The 16,499-nt window shown below is 45.1% G+C and overlaps 1 protein-coding gene across 6 annotated transcripts in view; it reads right to left on the minus strand.

Moving 5' to 3' along the window:
- The window catches only part of TLE1 (TLE family member 1, transcriptional corepressor), a 110,699-nt gene that overhangs the window by 7,314 nt on the left and 86,886 nt on the right, over positions 1-16,499 (minus strand). For all 6 annotated transcript variants that reach the window (XM_075549775.1, XM_075549776.1, XM_075549774.1 and 3 more), the window contains one exon: positions 1,554-1,803. In XM_075549775.1, coding sequence (XP_075405890.1) covers positions 1,554-1,803 — 250 coding nt within the window. The remainder of the gene's footprint in view (positions 1-1,553; positions 1,804-16,499) is intronic.

The following is a 16,499-nucleotide window of genomic DNA, read 5'->3' on the forward strand; positions in this document are numbered from 1 at the left end:
CAAACGCCTCAGCACAGATAATGACCCCACTGCGACTCTGTCTCACATGCATTGGACGGGTTGTTAGGAGAAACTAGACTGGAGCTGGATATAATGCTTGGTAAATTAGTTGGTCAGTGAAAACGAGGAAGACTTTCGACAAGATAAACTCACACAGTGGCTACAATAACAAGCTCAATACAGATAATCCCCTCCCTGGGGGTCGGATAAGCGGAAAGTGGGTAAAGGGAGACATTGGTCAGTGTAAGACATGAGAAAAATCGTAATAATTTATAAATTATCAAGGGTTCGTGAGGAAGGGAGGGTGGGGAATGAGGGGTGGGGAAAGTGAGGAGCTGATACCAAGGGCCCAAGTAGAAAGAAAATGTTTTGAGAATGATGATGGCAACAAATGTGGTTGACACAATGTGTGTGTGTGTATATATGTATGTATTGTGATAAGAGCTGTATGAGCTCCTAAGAAAGTGATTTTAAAAAGAAAAATTATATATAACGAGCTCAAACATTATGAACACACTTGTGGAGTTGGTGCGGGACTGTGCAGTGCTTTGTCCTCTTGTGCACAGTGTTAGTCGGAGCTGACTCAATGGCACCGGAAAACTTCGGGATGGTGGCTTGTAAGTTAAATGAAGCTTTTACACGATTTGACTTAAAAATAAGCTAAAAACTTCTCAAAAACTCTCTGAATCTGAAAAATATTGCCCTTTTCCTGTCTGCACATACTTTCTGGAACCCTAACAAATCTCTGGGCAGGCAGTGGGCAAGCTAAGTGACTGCGGAAGCAGGGTGTAAGCAGACACTACAGCAGGAGCAAGACAGGTGGCCTCCAGCTGACCTAACGCAAATGGCACACAGTGTGTAAATCCCAGGACTGGATCCTAGAGCTTAAAGCACGTCCTGGCGTGGTCTGTGTCCTGGCGATATGCAAAGCTTATTCTCATCCTCTGAGAGGAGTGGGTTAGTTGCCTTGGAAAGAGTTCAAAAACAACAACAAACAACCAAATAAATAAATAAAAATGAAGAAACAATGCCCATAAAAAAATAAAGAGTTCTTACCAGGCCTATTTGATTGAGAACGCCCTCCGTTTCTTGGCCACATGACCTATTAAACCCTTTTCTAATACCAGGATCTCGGGAACTGACGCCACTCCTCGAGGCCTCTCGCAAAGCCTGGACGCTGTTCCGGTGGTTTGTACACCACTTTCTCAATGTTTCCTATTCCATATTCATCTCAAGGATGTGGGGAAGTTAACAGTGAGCGGACGGCAGGGGTCCGAGTCCAAGCTGAGCTCAGGCTTCCAACCCCCTTTATAATTTACATCCAAACAAGGAGAGTGTCTATAAACTATGGTAAAATACTTTTCTAAAAAAGAGGGAGAGAAAGGAGAAAACCCTTCAACCCTGGAGATGTAAGCAGTGAAATGGCAACAAATGAAATCTTCACATTCCAGGCTAACACAGGAAACAGAACGGACATCCATTTCCTCATAATAGGAATAAAACACAGGCCCGGACAGCTCTTTCCCCTTGTGCACCAGTTCCCGTTCACTCACCAGGCAGTCGAGCTGAGAGACCGGGCTCTTGTTGCCAGGCTGGCTGATGTCCCACACCTTGACGCAGCCCTTGCCGCCCGTGTACACGTGCCGCGTGGGGTTGCTGATGGTCACGGCGCACACCACCTCCCCGTGGTTCAGGGTGTTGATCTGGCGCGCGTGCCGGGGGATGCCAGGGCCAATGAGGGCGTCGGGGGGGAAGGGGACAGGTTGCATCTGACCATCTGCTGTGACGTGGAAGGAGTATGCCCTGTGGGAGAAGGGGGACAGGAAGAGAAGGCAGAAAGGCTATTTATCATCAAGGACATCGCCATTGTCCCCACTGATCAGAGACACGAAGAAAACAAGAGCTTCTCAATCTCACTTATGCTGTGATTTTCTTTGGAAATCAACCTATGTTGGAGTGTTTACTGACAGAACCGTGTGCCAGTAAACAGCGGGAATCTTGGGGGGCACTAATACCCACACATATTGCACTGTGTTTTGCTAAATTAGAATTTTAAAATTTTGTGCTTATCCATCCCATAAAGCAATTCTCAAATCGCATTATAAAACACTAAGTGCACTTCCCAGTTAACATTAAATACCTCCTCCCGTGTGCCTTATACAGTACATCTTACTACAACTGGAAATTATTATTTACAATGCAGAAGATTAAGCCCCTAAGAACTCATAATTATTATACACAGTAAACAGTGCATTTCAATGCACAGCTTTCTAAACATATCATTTGAAGGGCTGAATGTAAAGTCCCCTTTGCATAATTAAGAGAAAATAAGGAGCTTGTCTTACATCAAATGCCTTGTGACAAGATTTCAAGTTTCCTCCTCAAGATTAATATGGTCATGAAATCCCATCTTTTTTTTTTTTGTAAGGCAGCAAAGCTATAAGTGAAAAATCTATTTTTCCTGGTTCCCTCCTGCAAGGTATGGCCATGTTCTGGCCAATGAGACACAGCCAGACATCATGGGATGGCCCTTTATAGAAAGCCTTAGCTTAAAAGGAAGGGAGAAATGCTACTGGTGCGCCAGCAGTCATTGTGGGCAAGATGATACTGAAGGCTGAAACCAGTGGATAAGGACTGCGAGAAAGGCAGAGGGTCGAGGCCATGGAAACCCTGCTGTACCACCTGGCCAGGGCCACCTGCAGCTAGACAGAAATGAACTTCTACACTATGTACCCAACTGCTTGTCTTCTATTTCGTACAACCAAGCAAAATCCTCGTTGAATACACTTTTCCTCCCATAACGAAACCTTAAACGTATGTTTTCATTTCCTAGCTATTTAAACCAGATGTATTTATTATATAAGGGGGCTTTAAAAAATTCATGGGAAAATGAAATTAAAATAAAATAATTTTCCCTGAACTTTTGCACCAACCTCATATACATTACGAACATTATTTGTTAACATTATAAAACACGCACAAAGAAAAGACATTTTAAGGGACAGAAAAGTGGAAGTATTACTATAATACACCCATAACTCAACTAATGGAATTGTGCACAGCTTCTACTGAAGAACACTGCTTTCACCTCCTTAACTTAGGCACCACTAGGAGATGGAGCAGCTGAGCATTCCAGCCCCTTTCATGTCTGCATGGAGTACATAAACAGTAAGCGGAGCTGGTATCACCTTCCACTTCCCCATTACCCTCGGGAGAAGCCTGGGTCTCTTCTGCAACGGGTCACTGGTACTACAATGTTAATAAAGAGTGTACATTGTCATTTTAAACACTAGCGCAAATTTTATCAAATAACTTGGGAAGCACAAATTGGAAACTTACTAAGATATCAAATCTCTACTAGTCTACACTTACAAGCTACATACCGTATATACTCGAATATAAGCCAACCCGAGTATATGCTGAGGTACCTAATTATTACCTGGGAAATGAGGAAAACTGATAGACTCGAGTATAAGCCTAGGGTGGAAAATGTAGAAGCTATTGGTGAGTTTCAATAATCAAAACAAATGAAAATAAAATTACTAAACATTGAGACATCAGTGGGGTAATGTATTTAAATATTTATTTTAAATAAAATGACCACAAGTCATTTAACATTAGTAAACCAGAACAGTGAGTGGAAAATAGGTTCAACAAAAACAAGAAGGTATCAACAATGATACCTTAAGAGTACTATTCCCTGAGCTCAATCAGCAACCAAGCTAAAATGTAGAGTTAAAATCCTCAAAACTGGATTGCTCATCATCATCCGTATTCCAATGCAGAGCTACAGCTGATGTGAGGTCATCATAGACGCTGTCCTCACTGAGATCGCCGTCATCACCATCACTCCTGTCATTTTCATACAAAGTGCAGTTTTCACTGCCATCCACAGCATTACTAATACTACATTTCTGGAAGGCACGTCGCACCATGTCTTGTGGAATGTCTTCCCATGCATCTCGAACCCACTTTGCTATTAACTCTACGTTAGGCTTCATGAGATTTCCACCTTTTGTTAGTCGGGCTTGACCAGATGACATCCATTCATGCCACATCCTTCGCACATGGTCTTTAAAAGGCCTATTCAAAGGCACATGTCATAGGATGGCTCTGATTGGTTAGATGTGAGTAAACAAACATTCAAAGCCCTGCTGTGTCAGCCGGGGCTTTGAATTAACAGAGGAGAAACTGCAATCACCCGCGAGGTAACAGGTGCTTATCTTTTACCTTGGGGGCGGGGTAGAGCAGTGAGATGTTACACCTCGCTGAGGTACCACTGACCCATGTATAACTCAAACCCCAGTTTTTCAGCACATTTTTTTTGTGCTGAAAAACTCGGCCTATACACGAGTATATACGGTACTTTCATAGACTGGAAATACAATATATATTATGAATTTTCCCTCTGCGAAAACAAAACATCAAATATATGAAGATTTATGAAAAGAAAAACTCCAACCAGAAATAACAATATTACATGTTCTGTTATCTCCTGGCAAGTTAGTTCCAACAGCTAATATTAAATGGCTATTTGACCCAAATTCTTAATATTACTTTTAATTTGAATAATCAAGCACACAAACTGGAAACCACTGAGAACATCTTGGAAATACATGTGCACATAAAACAAGCTAAAGAAAACTCTCATATCCCAACCACTAAAAGTCATATTTTTTATACAACGAGATCCTTTGGTGTCCTTTGTAAAGTGCTAAGTCCCTGTGGCATTTCAATATATATGTTATGAGCTATTAAGGGTTCAATTCATTTCATTGTCCTTGAGGAGACCATGAGAATGGTGTAAGTTTAAGTCTATGCCAAGCCCAAGGGGAATTCTTCTGTATGTAGCAAGTTACATGTGGGCAGTGGTGGTGGTTCAGTGGCAGATTCTTGCTTTCCATGTGAGAGACCCAGGGTTGATTCCCAGCTAACACCCTAATATGCAGCCACCAAAAGACAGATGGAGACAGTCACCCCCACTGAACCATGAAAACATGGTCTTCACAAGCCTGAGAAAAGCAGGACGAGATGTTGCCTGGCTAACTCTACCAACTGATTTGAAAGCCATTAGAAAGTCCGGGAGAGAGAGAGAGAGAGAGAGAGAGAGAGAGAGAGAGAGAGAGAGAGAGAGAGAGAGAGAGAGAGAGAGAGAGAGAGAGAGAGAGAGAGAGAGAGAGAGAGAGAGAGAGAGAGAGAGAGAGAGAGAGAGAGAGAGAGAGAGAGAGAGAGAGAGAGAGAGAGAGAGAGAGAGTGTTTGTGTGTGTATCAAAACCCAAAAGCATGCAAGATACAAGGCTTATTGATTGGTTATACAGAGAATGATGGGGCCCTCGCGACTATGACCCATAGTCATCCTCACGTTTTAACTGAAATCACCCACACCACCCCTGGTGGTAGAATAATCAAAAGGACAGCAGGTTGAAAAAGAAGGAAGAATAAGTACAGGATATACTGGAGGCAGGTGGGATATAAGTGGTGGGACATGGAGGGGATTGAAATGAATGAAGTGAAGCAAAATGTGTATAAATTTTTGAATGTGAAGCTTTGTGAACCTGCTCCTAAAATCACAAAATTTAAACAATAGTAAAATCTAACCACCATTTGCAGTGGAGGCTCTCCTGGGCATGATGCTGAGCAGGTTTCAAGCAGCACTTCCAGACTAAGATGAAAGGCCTGGCTATTTATTTTCAAAATATCGGCCAATGACAGCCTGATGGACTTCAACAGCCCAGCTCAAGTGCATGGGATCACTGGGACTCAGGGACCAACGCCACAGCAACAAAGCACTAGAAAGTTATATGGAGCAAAGTCAAGTTTTCACAAAATGCAAACAATAGAGTCAAATACAAGAATCGCAGTTAAGGAGATGGACGGCAGAGAAGGGGGGGGAGGGAGACTCTGGATAGGGCAAGATATGACAAAATAACAATCTATAAATTATCAAGGGCTCACGAGGGAGGGGGGAGCGGGGAGGGAGGGAAAAAAAAAGAGGACCTGATGCAAAGGGCTTGGGTGGAGAGCAGATGCTTTGAAAATGATTAGGGCAAAGAATGTGCTTTATACAATTGATGTATGTGTATGTATGGATTGTGATAAGAGTTGTATGAGCCCCTAATAAAATGTAAAAAAAAGAAAGAAAGAAAATGATTAGGGCAAGGAATGTACAGATGTGCTTCATACAATTGATATATGTATATGTATGGAATGTGATGAGTTGTATGAGCCCCTAATAAAATGTTAAAAAAAAAAAAAAAGAAAGACGGCTGAGAACTTAAAAAAAGAATCGCAGTTAAGGCAGCAAGAAGACCTCTTCTGTGGTAGAAGGAGGGCAAGACACTTAGGCAAGTTCATTTTGCTTTCCTTGCTGCTCATCAGGGTGGGTGCCTCCAGATAGTTCCAGTTCCCAGCAGGTGCCCTTTGAATGATTCCAGACTTTCAGAAGGACATTTTATTTTGCTTCAATTGGCACCCTGCTAATTACAGAGTTAAATGTTCCAGATTAAAATAGATCTGCAGAGCACAAACGGGAGCTCTGAACACTCGGCTCTGGAAAACAGAGACCCAGCCTCTGCGAGCAGCAGAGCTGCGAACATGACCACACTGTGGGCCGTTTCAAATGGAATCCCCGGGCAGCCTACTGCTGCCAGAGGCTGTGAATCCCAGTCCACCCCAGGAACACCACTAGGACGCTAAGACAAGCCGAAGGCGGCGTGCGGGGGTGGGGAAGAGGCTGGTGCGGCCCACCTCGCAGGCAAGCAAGGGCTCAACCGGATGGAGAACCAGAGGACCAAGCCAGACAGCTTTGAACTAACTCATTATAACCTCCAGGAAAGACAAGAACTTCTCTAGGAATGGCCCTGTGGACGGCTCATCACAACGAAGATAACCCACAGAAGAAAATTTACCTGCTCCGCTGACTGAGGTCATAGGCCAAGTAAAGCCACCCAGAGAAGAATGTGTAACGGGAGAGGGGGCTTACAAATTTCTCAAGGCTACATTCAGAAAGAGGGTGGACAGAAAAGAACATGTACGATACGATTTCATCTGGGGAAATTTAAAGCACAGACGCAATCGATGTCTGGTTAAAAACGGTTCTCGTGACTCCCCTCTGGGAGCCCACGAGGGCTACTGGGATGAGGGCACTGCACACTTCGAGATCAGGGAAGCCACACGGGCATGTGTCCTGGGCGAAGTCAGTGAAGTGCATAAAAGATGATTATCCCCTTTCCCCCAAGCCTGCAAACAAGTCAACCCAGCTGCCTGAACTTGGTTCTGGTGGGGAGCAGAGCTGCTCCCTCTGGGTCCTAAGGCTATCGGTCTTCCTGGGAGGCCAGGCTTTCATGGAGCACCTGGAGGCTTGAAACACTGATGTGGTTAGTTAGCATCCCAGTACTTTACCCAGTCACGCTGCCAGGGGTCCTTTTATGTCACATATACTACACCGCAATGTTTAAAGTGCAGACTTGTGCGTTCATGAAAAATCAGAGCACTGGACTGATTAGCACTTCAGACGAGGGCCCCAGAAAGGCGACAGAGCCCAGATTTTGGTGGCAAATGGATCATGGATTCTGAGCCCTTGCTCACCAACCTCACTAACTGGTGGAAGGACTTGCCCTTCTATGTGCCCATTTCTAGATCTTCAAGCTAAAATATAACAGTATGAATAATAAAACATAATACAAAGGAGTGGCAATAAAGATTAAGGGAAAGACTAATAAAGCAATTCACACACTTGATACCTGGGGTGTCTTTAGTGAAGCCATAGATTGTTCCAAAGGGACAATGAGGCTATGTTTGGCCAAGGACCCTATCTCTAGCAATGGACAGAACCGTGAGGGGCTGGGGTTACAGAAAGGGAAGGAGCAGTGAGGTGGGGATCAGAAAAGCCTAAGGACAATGACTCTTTTTTAAAAATCATTTTATTGGGGACTTGTACATCTCTTACATCCATCCATCCATCCATCCATCCATCCATCCATCCATCCATCCATCCATCCATCCTGTCAAGCACTTTTGTTGCCATCAACATTTTCAAAACATTCTTTCTACTTGAGCCCTTGGTAGAAGATCATTTTTCCCTCCCTTCCCACCCTCCTTCCCTCATGAACCCTTGATAATTTATGAATTATTATTTTTCATGTCTTACACTGACTGATGTCTTCCTTCACCCACTTTGCTGGTGTGCATCCCCTAGGCAGGGGGTTATACATAGATCATTGTGATCAGTTATCCCTTTCTACCCCACCCTCTCCTTACCCTCCTGGTATCGCCACTCTCATTATTGGTCCTGAGGGGGTTATGTGTCCTGGATTCCCTAGATTCAGCCCTTAACTGTACTCGTGTACATGCTCTGTTCTAGCTAGATTTGTAAGATAGAATCAGGGTGATGACAGTGGAGAGGAGGAAGCATTAAAGAACTAGAGTAAAGTTGTAATGTTTCATCGGTGGTATACTGTACCCCGACTTGCTCATCTCTTCCTTGGGACCCTTCTGTAAGGGAATGTCCAATTGTCTACAGATAGGCTTTGGATCTCCACTCCACCCTCCCCCTCATTCACATTGATATGACTTTTTGTTCTAGGTTTTTGATGCCTGATCCCACAGATACCTCATGATCACACAGGTTGGTGTGCTTCTTCCATGTGGACTTTGTTGCTTCTGAGCTAGATGGCTTGTTTATCTTCAAGCCTTTAAGTAACCAGATGCTATATCATTTAGTAACCAGGCACCATCAGCTTAATTCACCACATTTGCTTATGCACTCATTTTGTCTTCAGTGATCGTGAGGGAAGGTGAACATCACAGAGTGCTGATTATTAGAGCAGGTGTTCTTAGACTGAGGGAGTATTTGAGCAGAGGCCCAATGTCCACCTGCTACCTGAATATTTCACATATAAATATATGTACATAAATCTATTTTCCTATCATTATATATAAATATATTTACATATGGACATACCTGTAGAAGTGTCCTTTGCCTCCTAGCTCTCTTCTCTATTTCCTTTTACTTCCCTCTTGTCCCACTATGATGTTTGGCCTTCATTCGGGTTTCAGGAATTCCTCTAGGCTGCACTGCCCTTGATCAAGCCCCACCAGGCATCCTATTGCCCTCCCTCCACACCATTGGTTTTAGATCACTTGTTCCCTTGTCCCTGGGGACAATGACTTTCTAGTTAACACGGAGTTGACTCTGAGTGGTACTGTTTATGTCACTGTACCATTGTGCTCCCTGGGGTTTTCACAAGTAGACTTCCAGGCCTTTCTTCCTTCCCTGATAGCTTGAGTGAACTGGAACCTCCATCCTTCTGTTTAACAGCTGAATGGATTAACTATGTGACCCATCCAGGGGCTCCTGGGGCAGTGACGACTGCTGCTGTGTACACTGAGTCAATTCATGGCATCCCTACAGAATGTGGTGCAGCCGGCCCAGATAATGTCTCCTGGACTACCACCTTCCTGAGAACAGACTATCAGGTATTTTCTCCTGTGGGGCGGCTGATGGAATCGTTTGGGTAGTAATCAAGTTTTTAACCACTGCACTGCCAGGCACCTTAGGACAAAAGCTACCCTCAACCATTGAGTCGATTAGGACATATAAAGCCTCTATATTGCAGAGTGGAGTTGCTCCCTGTTTCCAAGGTGATAAATCTGTATAGGAGCAGAAAGCCTCATTTTTCTTCCACCTATCAGTTGATGAGCTTCAATTGCTGAGCTTGCCATTAGTAGCTTAACCTGCTGTATCACTCGAGCAATGCCGCCTAAAAACCAACCCCCAGTCACTGCTGTCAGTCCTTCTGACTCACAGTAACCCTATAGACCAGGGTAGAACTGCTCCTGTAGGTTTGAGGCTGTCAATCTTTACAAGCCTCATGATTCTTCCTTGGAATAGCTGGTGGTTTCGAACTGCTGACTTTATGGTTAGCAGCATGATGTAAAATCCATTAAGCCACCAAGGCTCCTGAAGACAAAAGCTGGGGAGTGGGAGAGTCGTGAAAAATGCCTATATATAATAAAGGTGTGTGTGTGTGTGTGTGTGTGTGTGTGTGTGTGTGTGTGAGAGAGAGAGAGAGAGAGAGAGAGAGAGAGAGAGAGAGAAGGCATTTGGCAAAGGTTCAAACAAACATCCAAAGAGAGAAGGCCACTTGGGGCCACGATTGTGGCAAACTGCAGGGCAAAAAGCAGGCCTCTTTTGCAAACCACCCCATCTAGCGTACCTCGTCCGAGCAGCCTCAGGAACTAAGCCCAGCCCCAAATGGGTTTTCTGAACCCAGTTCTAGGTCAGGATGGCATCTAATTCCAAAATCCGGTTTTAGAATTTAAAGGATAAAGCCCATTAAACCTCACCAATTTAAAAACAGAATGAGATCAAAACCAGTTAAGGGCAAGGGACTTCTCATTTACCGGGCTCACGGCAGGAGGCACAGGAAGTAAAAGGAAGCGTCTCCTCCGGGATTTCATGAGCAGCTTCCACTGGAAACAGGCCTGCATTCTGGGGAAGCAGTGTATTTTTTCTTAGCAGCCAGGTGACTGTTAATAAAACTGTGATGTGTGCTGTGGCGAAAGGAAAACAGATGTTTACAGAGCTGTTCCTTTGCTGGAAATAGATAGAACTGCTGCAGTGGAATGATGTAAACAGTAATGAAGAGCCACGGCCCCCAGAGATGATGGCAGTGGAAGCTGGCGGCAGGGGACATGGGTCTCCTGATGCAAAATGGCTGGCTGTATTAATAGATACCCAAATTTCAGTCATGTCAAAAGCTGCAGTGGCTTCTCCAAACTCTTCAGGGCACCACTTGGCCCTTCACGCTTTAGCACCAACTGTCCTCATTTCATGTAGTAGCCCCATTACCTAAACTCCACGCCACAAAAGACAACAGGCCAGCCCCCTATAACATCACACCAGGTCAAAACTGGGTCCTACAGAAACCGTTCGCTTTTGTCTAGAGTAGCACCACTCTGTCCTCAGAATGTATTTATTGTTCCCAGCCTCTCTCTGCCAGCCATGACCCTCTCAGTCAGGATGATTCTCCGCCAGGCTCCTAGCTCGTCGCACACACCTCTGCTATAGGCTGTACAACACTGTGCACAAAACTGCACGCGCCTATGTTCTCTTTTCCCATGGCATTCTTCCAGGGACAGGAAGGATGGCTTCACCTGATAGCACATTTCTTGGTACACAGCTGGCACTTAGTAAACGGTGAATCCAAGTGCCCTGAAATTGTTTATTGCTACCTCATGGCTTTGAATGAAGGCTTGCTGGCTTATGTGGTATGCGAATTGCAAGATCAACAGTTCGAATCCATCAGCCATTCTTCGGGAGAAAGATGATGTATTCTACTCTCATGAAAATGTAGTTTTGGTTGATACTTGGTCAGTTGACCTCACTCTTGACTCAATCCGACACTGCTTTAGGTACAAGTATTTCTTGCTTGTTCCATGACAAAAATTTCTTCCCTTTCAATACTAATGGTGTTTCTTTCTCATTTAAAAAATGTTTTTATTATTATCTTATCCTTATCACTATATTTTGTTTTTGTTTGTTTCTGTTGGGTTTTCCAGCTTGTGAAGCCCAGAAGGAGTAGATGAATAGAGATAATAACTGAAGCAAGGGCTGATAGGGGATGCAGGGGTGGGGTTGAGAGATAGGGAGAGGGTGAAGGGTCTGGGGGAACAAACAAAGTATGCAGGAGGGTGGAGGGAGCTCTAAAACTGATTGTGATGACACAACTCACTTTTAAAAGCAATTTAACCATGGAGGGGAAAAAAGACACAGAAATAATCTAAAATCGAAAAAGTGCAGGGTTGGGAATCCTACAGGGGCAGTTCTACGTGGTCCTGCAAAGGAGCCCTGAGTGGAAATCGCCTGATGGCAAGGATTTGATGCTTCTGGGAGTGGTAAACACACGAAGCTTGTCCCCAGGCTCGGGGTCCTGTGTGTCTGGCTATTGGAAAAGCATGGCCCACACAGGGAAGATGTGGGAATACTCAGGTTATAGCCTCAGTTTAGTCACTGATCAGTGGAAGGCCATGTTTAACCTATCATTTCCTGTTTTTAAATGACCCCGACAAAAAGTACCTCACAAACCTAGCTTGTGTAGGATGGACTGCGGTTACATGGAGAGCACAGGGTGGACGCAAGTTCCCTCCCGAGGCACGAGAGGTGCTTGGGTGGCGAGAACCCTGGAATTTGCAGTTCCATTTCTTCTATCTGTGACTAGCTCCAGAAATGGGTGTCCCTAACTGGTCCTCAAGCACATGGGTAAGAAGCATAGCAGATTCGAGCCCAAGTCCAAGATTCAAGCCAAGTGCCCAAAGGGTTTGCACATTTACCTGCAGCAGTTGTAACAGTCTTTACTTCTTGCAGGATTTTTCTAGTTTGGTATCTTGGAAACCCTCCACTAGTATATAATGGGGACTTCAAAAAAGTAATGGAAAAATCCCATTAAGAGATCATGGAATTTTCCATTAATTTTTGAGGCCCTATCATATGTATAGGATCAAGGTAAAATTTTTGTTTTACTAGGAACACAACGGAGAGTTTATTAAAAGTTAAGTTATAAGCAAACATTCCATGCATTAAAAAGTCTTTTTTGTTGTTGTTGTTTCCTTATTCAATTGGACACAATTGTATTCCGTTTATTAAAGGCAAATACAAAACATCTTAAGAGGCAAAAATGAAAATTACCCAACAGCAAAAATGATTCTGCTACGTAGCAAAAATATTGAAAGGAGATGGCCTCATTCATAAACAAGAAGGTGGTCTGGCCAAAGTCAGCTTTGGAGACTGAATCCTTAGGCCGCTGGCCTCTACCCATTACGGTTTCAAACAGCTAAGTGGGCTGGGCCCAAAATACGGCCCCTATGCAGGTCCCAGAAACAAACTGAGAGATCCTAGTGGAAAAGTCAGAGAGAATGAAAAATACTCCCATTTCAAAACTCAAGTAAAAGCTTGAAGTATAAGCGCCAACTGCTAGAGATACAGCATCTTCCACACAACCAATTCCCAGATTTCATTATATCCCGGCAGATGAAGGTCACTGTTGAAAGGGTAAAGAGGAGGGAGAAAGGACAGTTGTCCAGCAGCAAATCACAACTCATGTTCCAAAAGGGGGGGCTTCCATCCGTATGAGCTCAAGAAACTTGCAATACATCCCACTTCATTGGAGATTAAAACAACAGAAGATGCGAAACCCCTATAACATTGATGCACTATTACCTTTAGAATCTAATACGTAAAAAAAACCACAAGTATTATGACAAGTGAAAAGAAAGCTGAATTAATTTTCACATTCACTACATCACTCAGTGGGGGAACCCAGAGCCGACCAGCAGAGAAACCAGAAGCCAGTCAGGCGGCAGGAGAGGCTGGCCGAGAGCCCTTCGCCACAGTACCGCCTTCCTGGCTAGAAGCCTGGGAAGGGGCCCTTTGCACTGCTGCGAAACATGTTTTCCTAAGAGGCAATTTTACCCCAAATGTTGATAAGATTTTCTTTTCCCTTTAGGCTCCAAATCCCCAAAAAGGCACTTTAAGATTTATTTAAACACTAAACCAGGGGGTGGATGATTCTGAATTATATGTCTGGCAGGAAAACACAGGGTGAGGAACCTGGAACTAGCCTGGGATCTCAAGGCAAACTATTATCAGTCTGAGTTAGTACTGACCTCCAGGTGCTGCTCATGATGCAGGTGGACTATTTACAGGAAGAGTATACTACGCAGACAGAAGGACAAGTCTTAGGAGGGAAGGGGCGATATAAAGCACAACAACCAGAAATCAGCCTCTGTGAACCTCAGAATTTCACTCACCAATGATTGTCTTCACGGAGCTTGAGGGAACAGATTTCCTAGAACTAATAAGGGGTTCAAGTCAAGCTGACCAAACATTACCACGGAAATATACCCTTGAGGAGCTGAAAACAAAGTCAGGATAACCGCTTATAAATCCTCATCCACTGTATTCTTAATTCAACATGCAAACCTCTTTCCAAAAGGATCCATCATAGGGCTTACATGCCAAAAGAGGTGCAGTGGTGGCTGAGAAGCAGCATCCTCACCTCCCATGTAGGTGAGGATGTTACACCTCCTGGCCAGTGTAACAGACATGCAGCCACCGCCCGTCTGTCTGTGGAGGTTTGCAGGTGGTTTTGAGGCTGAATACCCTTCAGCAGAGCTTCTAGACTTAGAGGGACTGGGAAGGAAAACCGGGAGATCTGCTTCTGAAACCCAGCCAGGGAAAACGGCCACACCAGTCCTGTGCATAATCGATCACGGGGGTGGCCCACGAGACCGGGCAGTATGTTGTTCCCTGTGCACAGGGTCCCCAGGAGTTGGGGCTAACTGGATGGCAGCTACCAAGAGTAACAAGCACAGCCTGAGAGGACTTGACACCCCAGCAGTACCTCCCACGTGTTCAATGCCAGCAACATTTCTTCTTTGTGTATCAGCCCTCAACAAGCTCCAAAGAGCACTCACGGACTTCCAGGAGCTTCAATCTGAAGGATAAGGAAGCAGCTAGAAATATGACATGTACACACCAAGTGTAAGACAGGTCACGCAGACGTGTCACACGCTGGTAGGGCAACTACACCACCGGGGCTCCTTAAGACATCTTTAAAGGGCACCCATTTTCTTCATGAAAGAAGGTAAAATTGTCTGTCTGGACATGGTTAAATTCCCAGGACTCTCAGTTCTTTAGGGATGGCCTAAATGGCCAGAATCATAAATTTAGCCTTTTCACCTTGATTAGCTTATGTTAAAAAAATTAAGCTTATATTTTTTACTCTTATCTTTTAATTCCAGGTTCCCCCAAAAGGTTTTGAAGTCCCCCTATACGATGCCCTGGTGGAGCAATGGTTATGCACTGGGCCAGTCGTTCGAAACCACCAGCCGTGCCGCAGGAGAAAGAGCTATGTACTGCCCTGAAGAGTTACAGCCTCGGGAATTCGCAGGGACAGTTCTACCCTGTCCTGTAGGGTTGCTACAAATCTCCCTCGTCTCAATGGCAGTGAGTGAGTGCATCATGGATGGAATCAGCAAAGGCTTCATGAAGTGGGCAGCACCAATCACGGTGGACTTTGAAGGACAGTCATTTCTAGAAGAAGTGAAGACCACCGAAAAGGAGCAGAGCTTCGTATGAGTTGGCCTTAGCACAAGGGACACGGGACACAAGTCTAAACGCCGGCCTGCGGTGGCATTACTGGAGGGTCTTGGGCACCACCTTTAGTTTATGTTCAATTGTGGAAGATCTCTGAGCGAGAAAGGGGGCAGATGAGATGTATGCTTTCTAATAAGAAGCAGCTGACAGTCATTCGAGTAAGGAAGGGTCAGGGTAGGCACTTATTTGCAGAGCATATGGAAAGGGTGTGGAAAGGGTGAGAAATAGGTGAGGGTTTTAGCAAAGAGTAAGACTGAGTAAAATGAGAATTACACAACGAAGCGACAAAGGCTCAAAATCTGGGCCCAGATGACAGAGAGAATGAAGAAAGATTAAGTTAGGAGGGGGGAGACTCCACTGAGATCCTGTGAGTCATTTTGCTCTTTCTCTTTATCAGAAGCCATCCATGTGGGCCACAGGGCCTTAGCACATGCTAACCCCCCCCCCCCCCGGGGGTTCCTTTTCTACTAGAAGTGGGTTACTGCAGTTCACAAACACACCTGCAGTGAGCCTCCTTGAGCTTCCCACATAGCGGTAGCTCATCTACTCCCTCACAGGCCAGTTTATTCTGTCGCTATTCTTTCTTTTTGTTGGTTTAAATCATTTTATTTAGGCCCACACAGCTCATATCACAATCCATATATACACCGATTGCAGCAAGCACATTTGTGCATTTGTTGCTATTTTGCATGTCTTTGTGAGTACTTGATTAATGCCATCTCTCCATCCTGACATTGTGAGCTTCCGGTGGTGTCCCCTAAGGCCACACGGTGAGCATTTGTGTTACAGGGGACAGGCAGGCGGGGACTGCGTCTCGATTTCGGCAGGCAGATGGTGTGGGAGCCTGCGATCACACCCAGACTATTCAGCCACAAGTGATGCCTGGGTGGCGAGGTGGTGGTCTCCAAATAGCTGAAGAGCCGGCCAGGGGATGATGGATTAGCAGTGCACTGGGTGGTCTCAGGGGCTCACAAAGAGCCAGGATGGATGACGACACGTTCCAGGGAAACAGATTTCAGCTCAAGAATTGGAACAGCTTCGCACTGCCAGGGAAACGGATTGCTCCAGGTGGCAGTGAGCGCTGCGAATGGGAACTCAAGCGTTGGGTAGAGCTGCACAGGCCTTTGGGGGTGGGGGGATGGGAGCGGAGCCACTGAGGAGCATTTACCCTACAGGGGCTTGCAGATTTCTCCAACCCCAACTGAATTTTGTGGGCTTTAACCCTCCTAGTAGGGGCCTGTCCCCTTCCCCAGGAATATGTCTCTGGAGCTCCTTCTGGAAGGGGAGCCTTGTCCCACACGGTCCGCTCTGTCTGCAACAGTCCACACCGCTCTGCTCCTTG

The sequence above is a fragment of the Tenrec ecaudatus genome, chromosome 5 (assembly GCF_050624435.1).
Source record: "Tenrec ecaudatus isolate mTenEca1 chromosome 5, mTenEca1.hap1, whole genome shotgun sequence".
Classification (NCBI taxonomy): domain Eukaryota; kingdom Metazoa; phylum Chordata; class Mammalia; order Afrosoricida; family Tenrecidae; genus Tenrec; species Tenrec ecaudatus.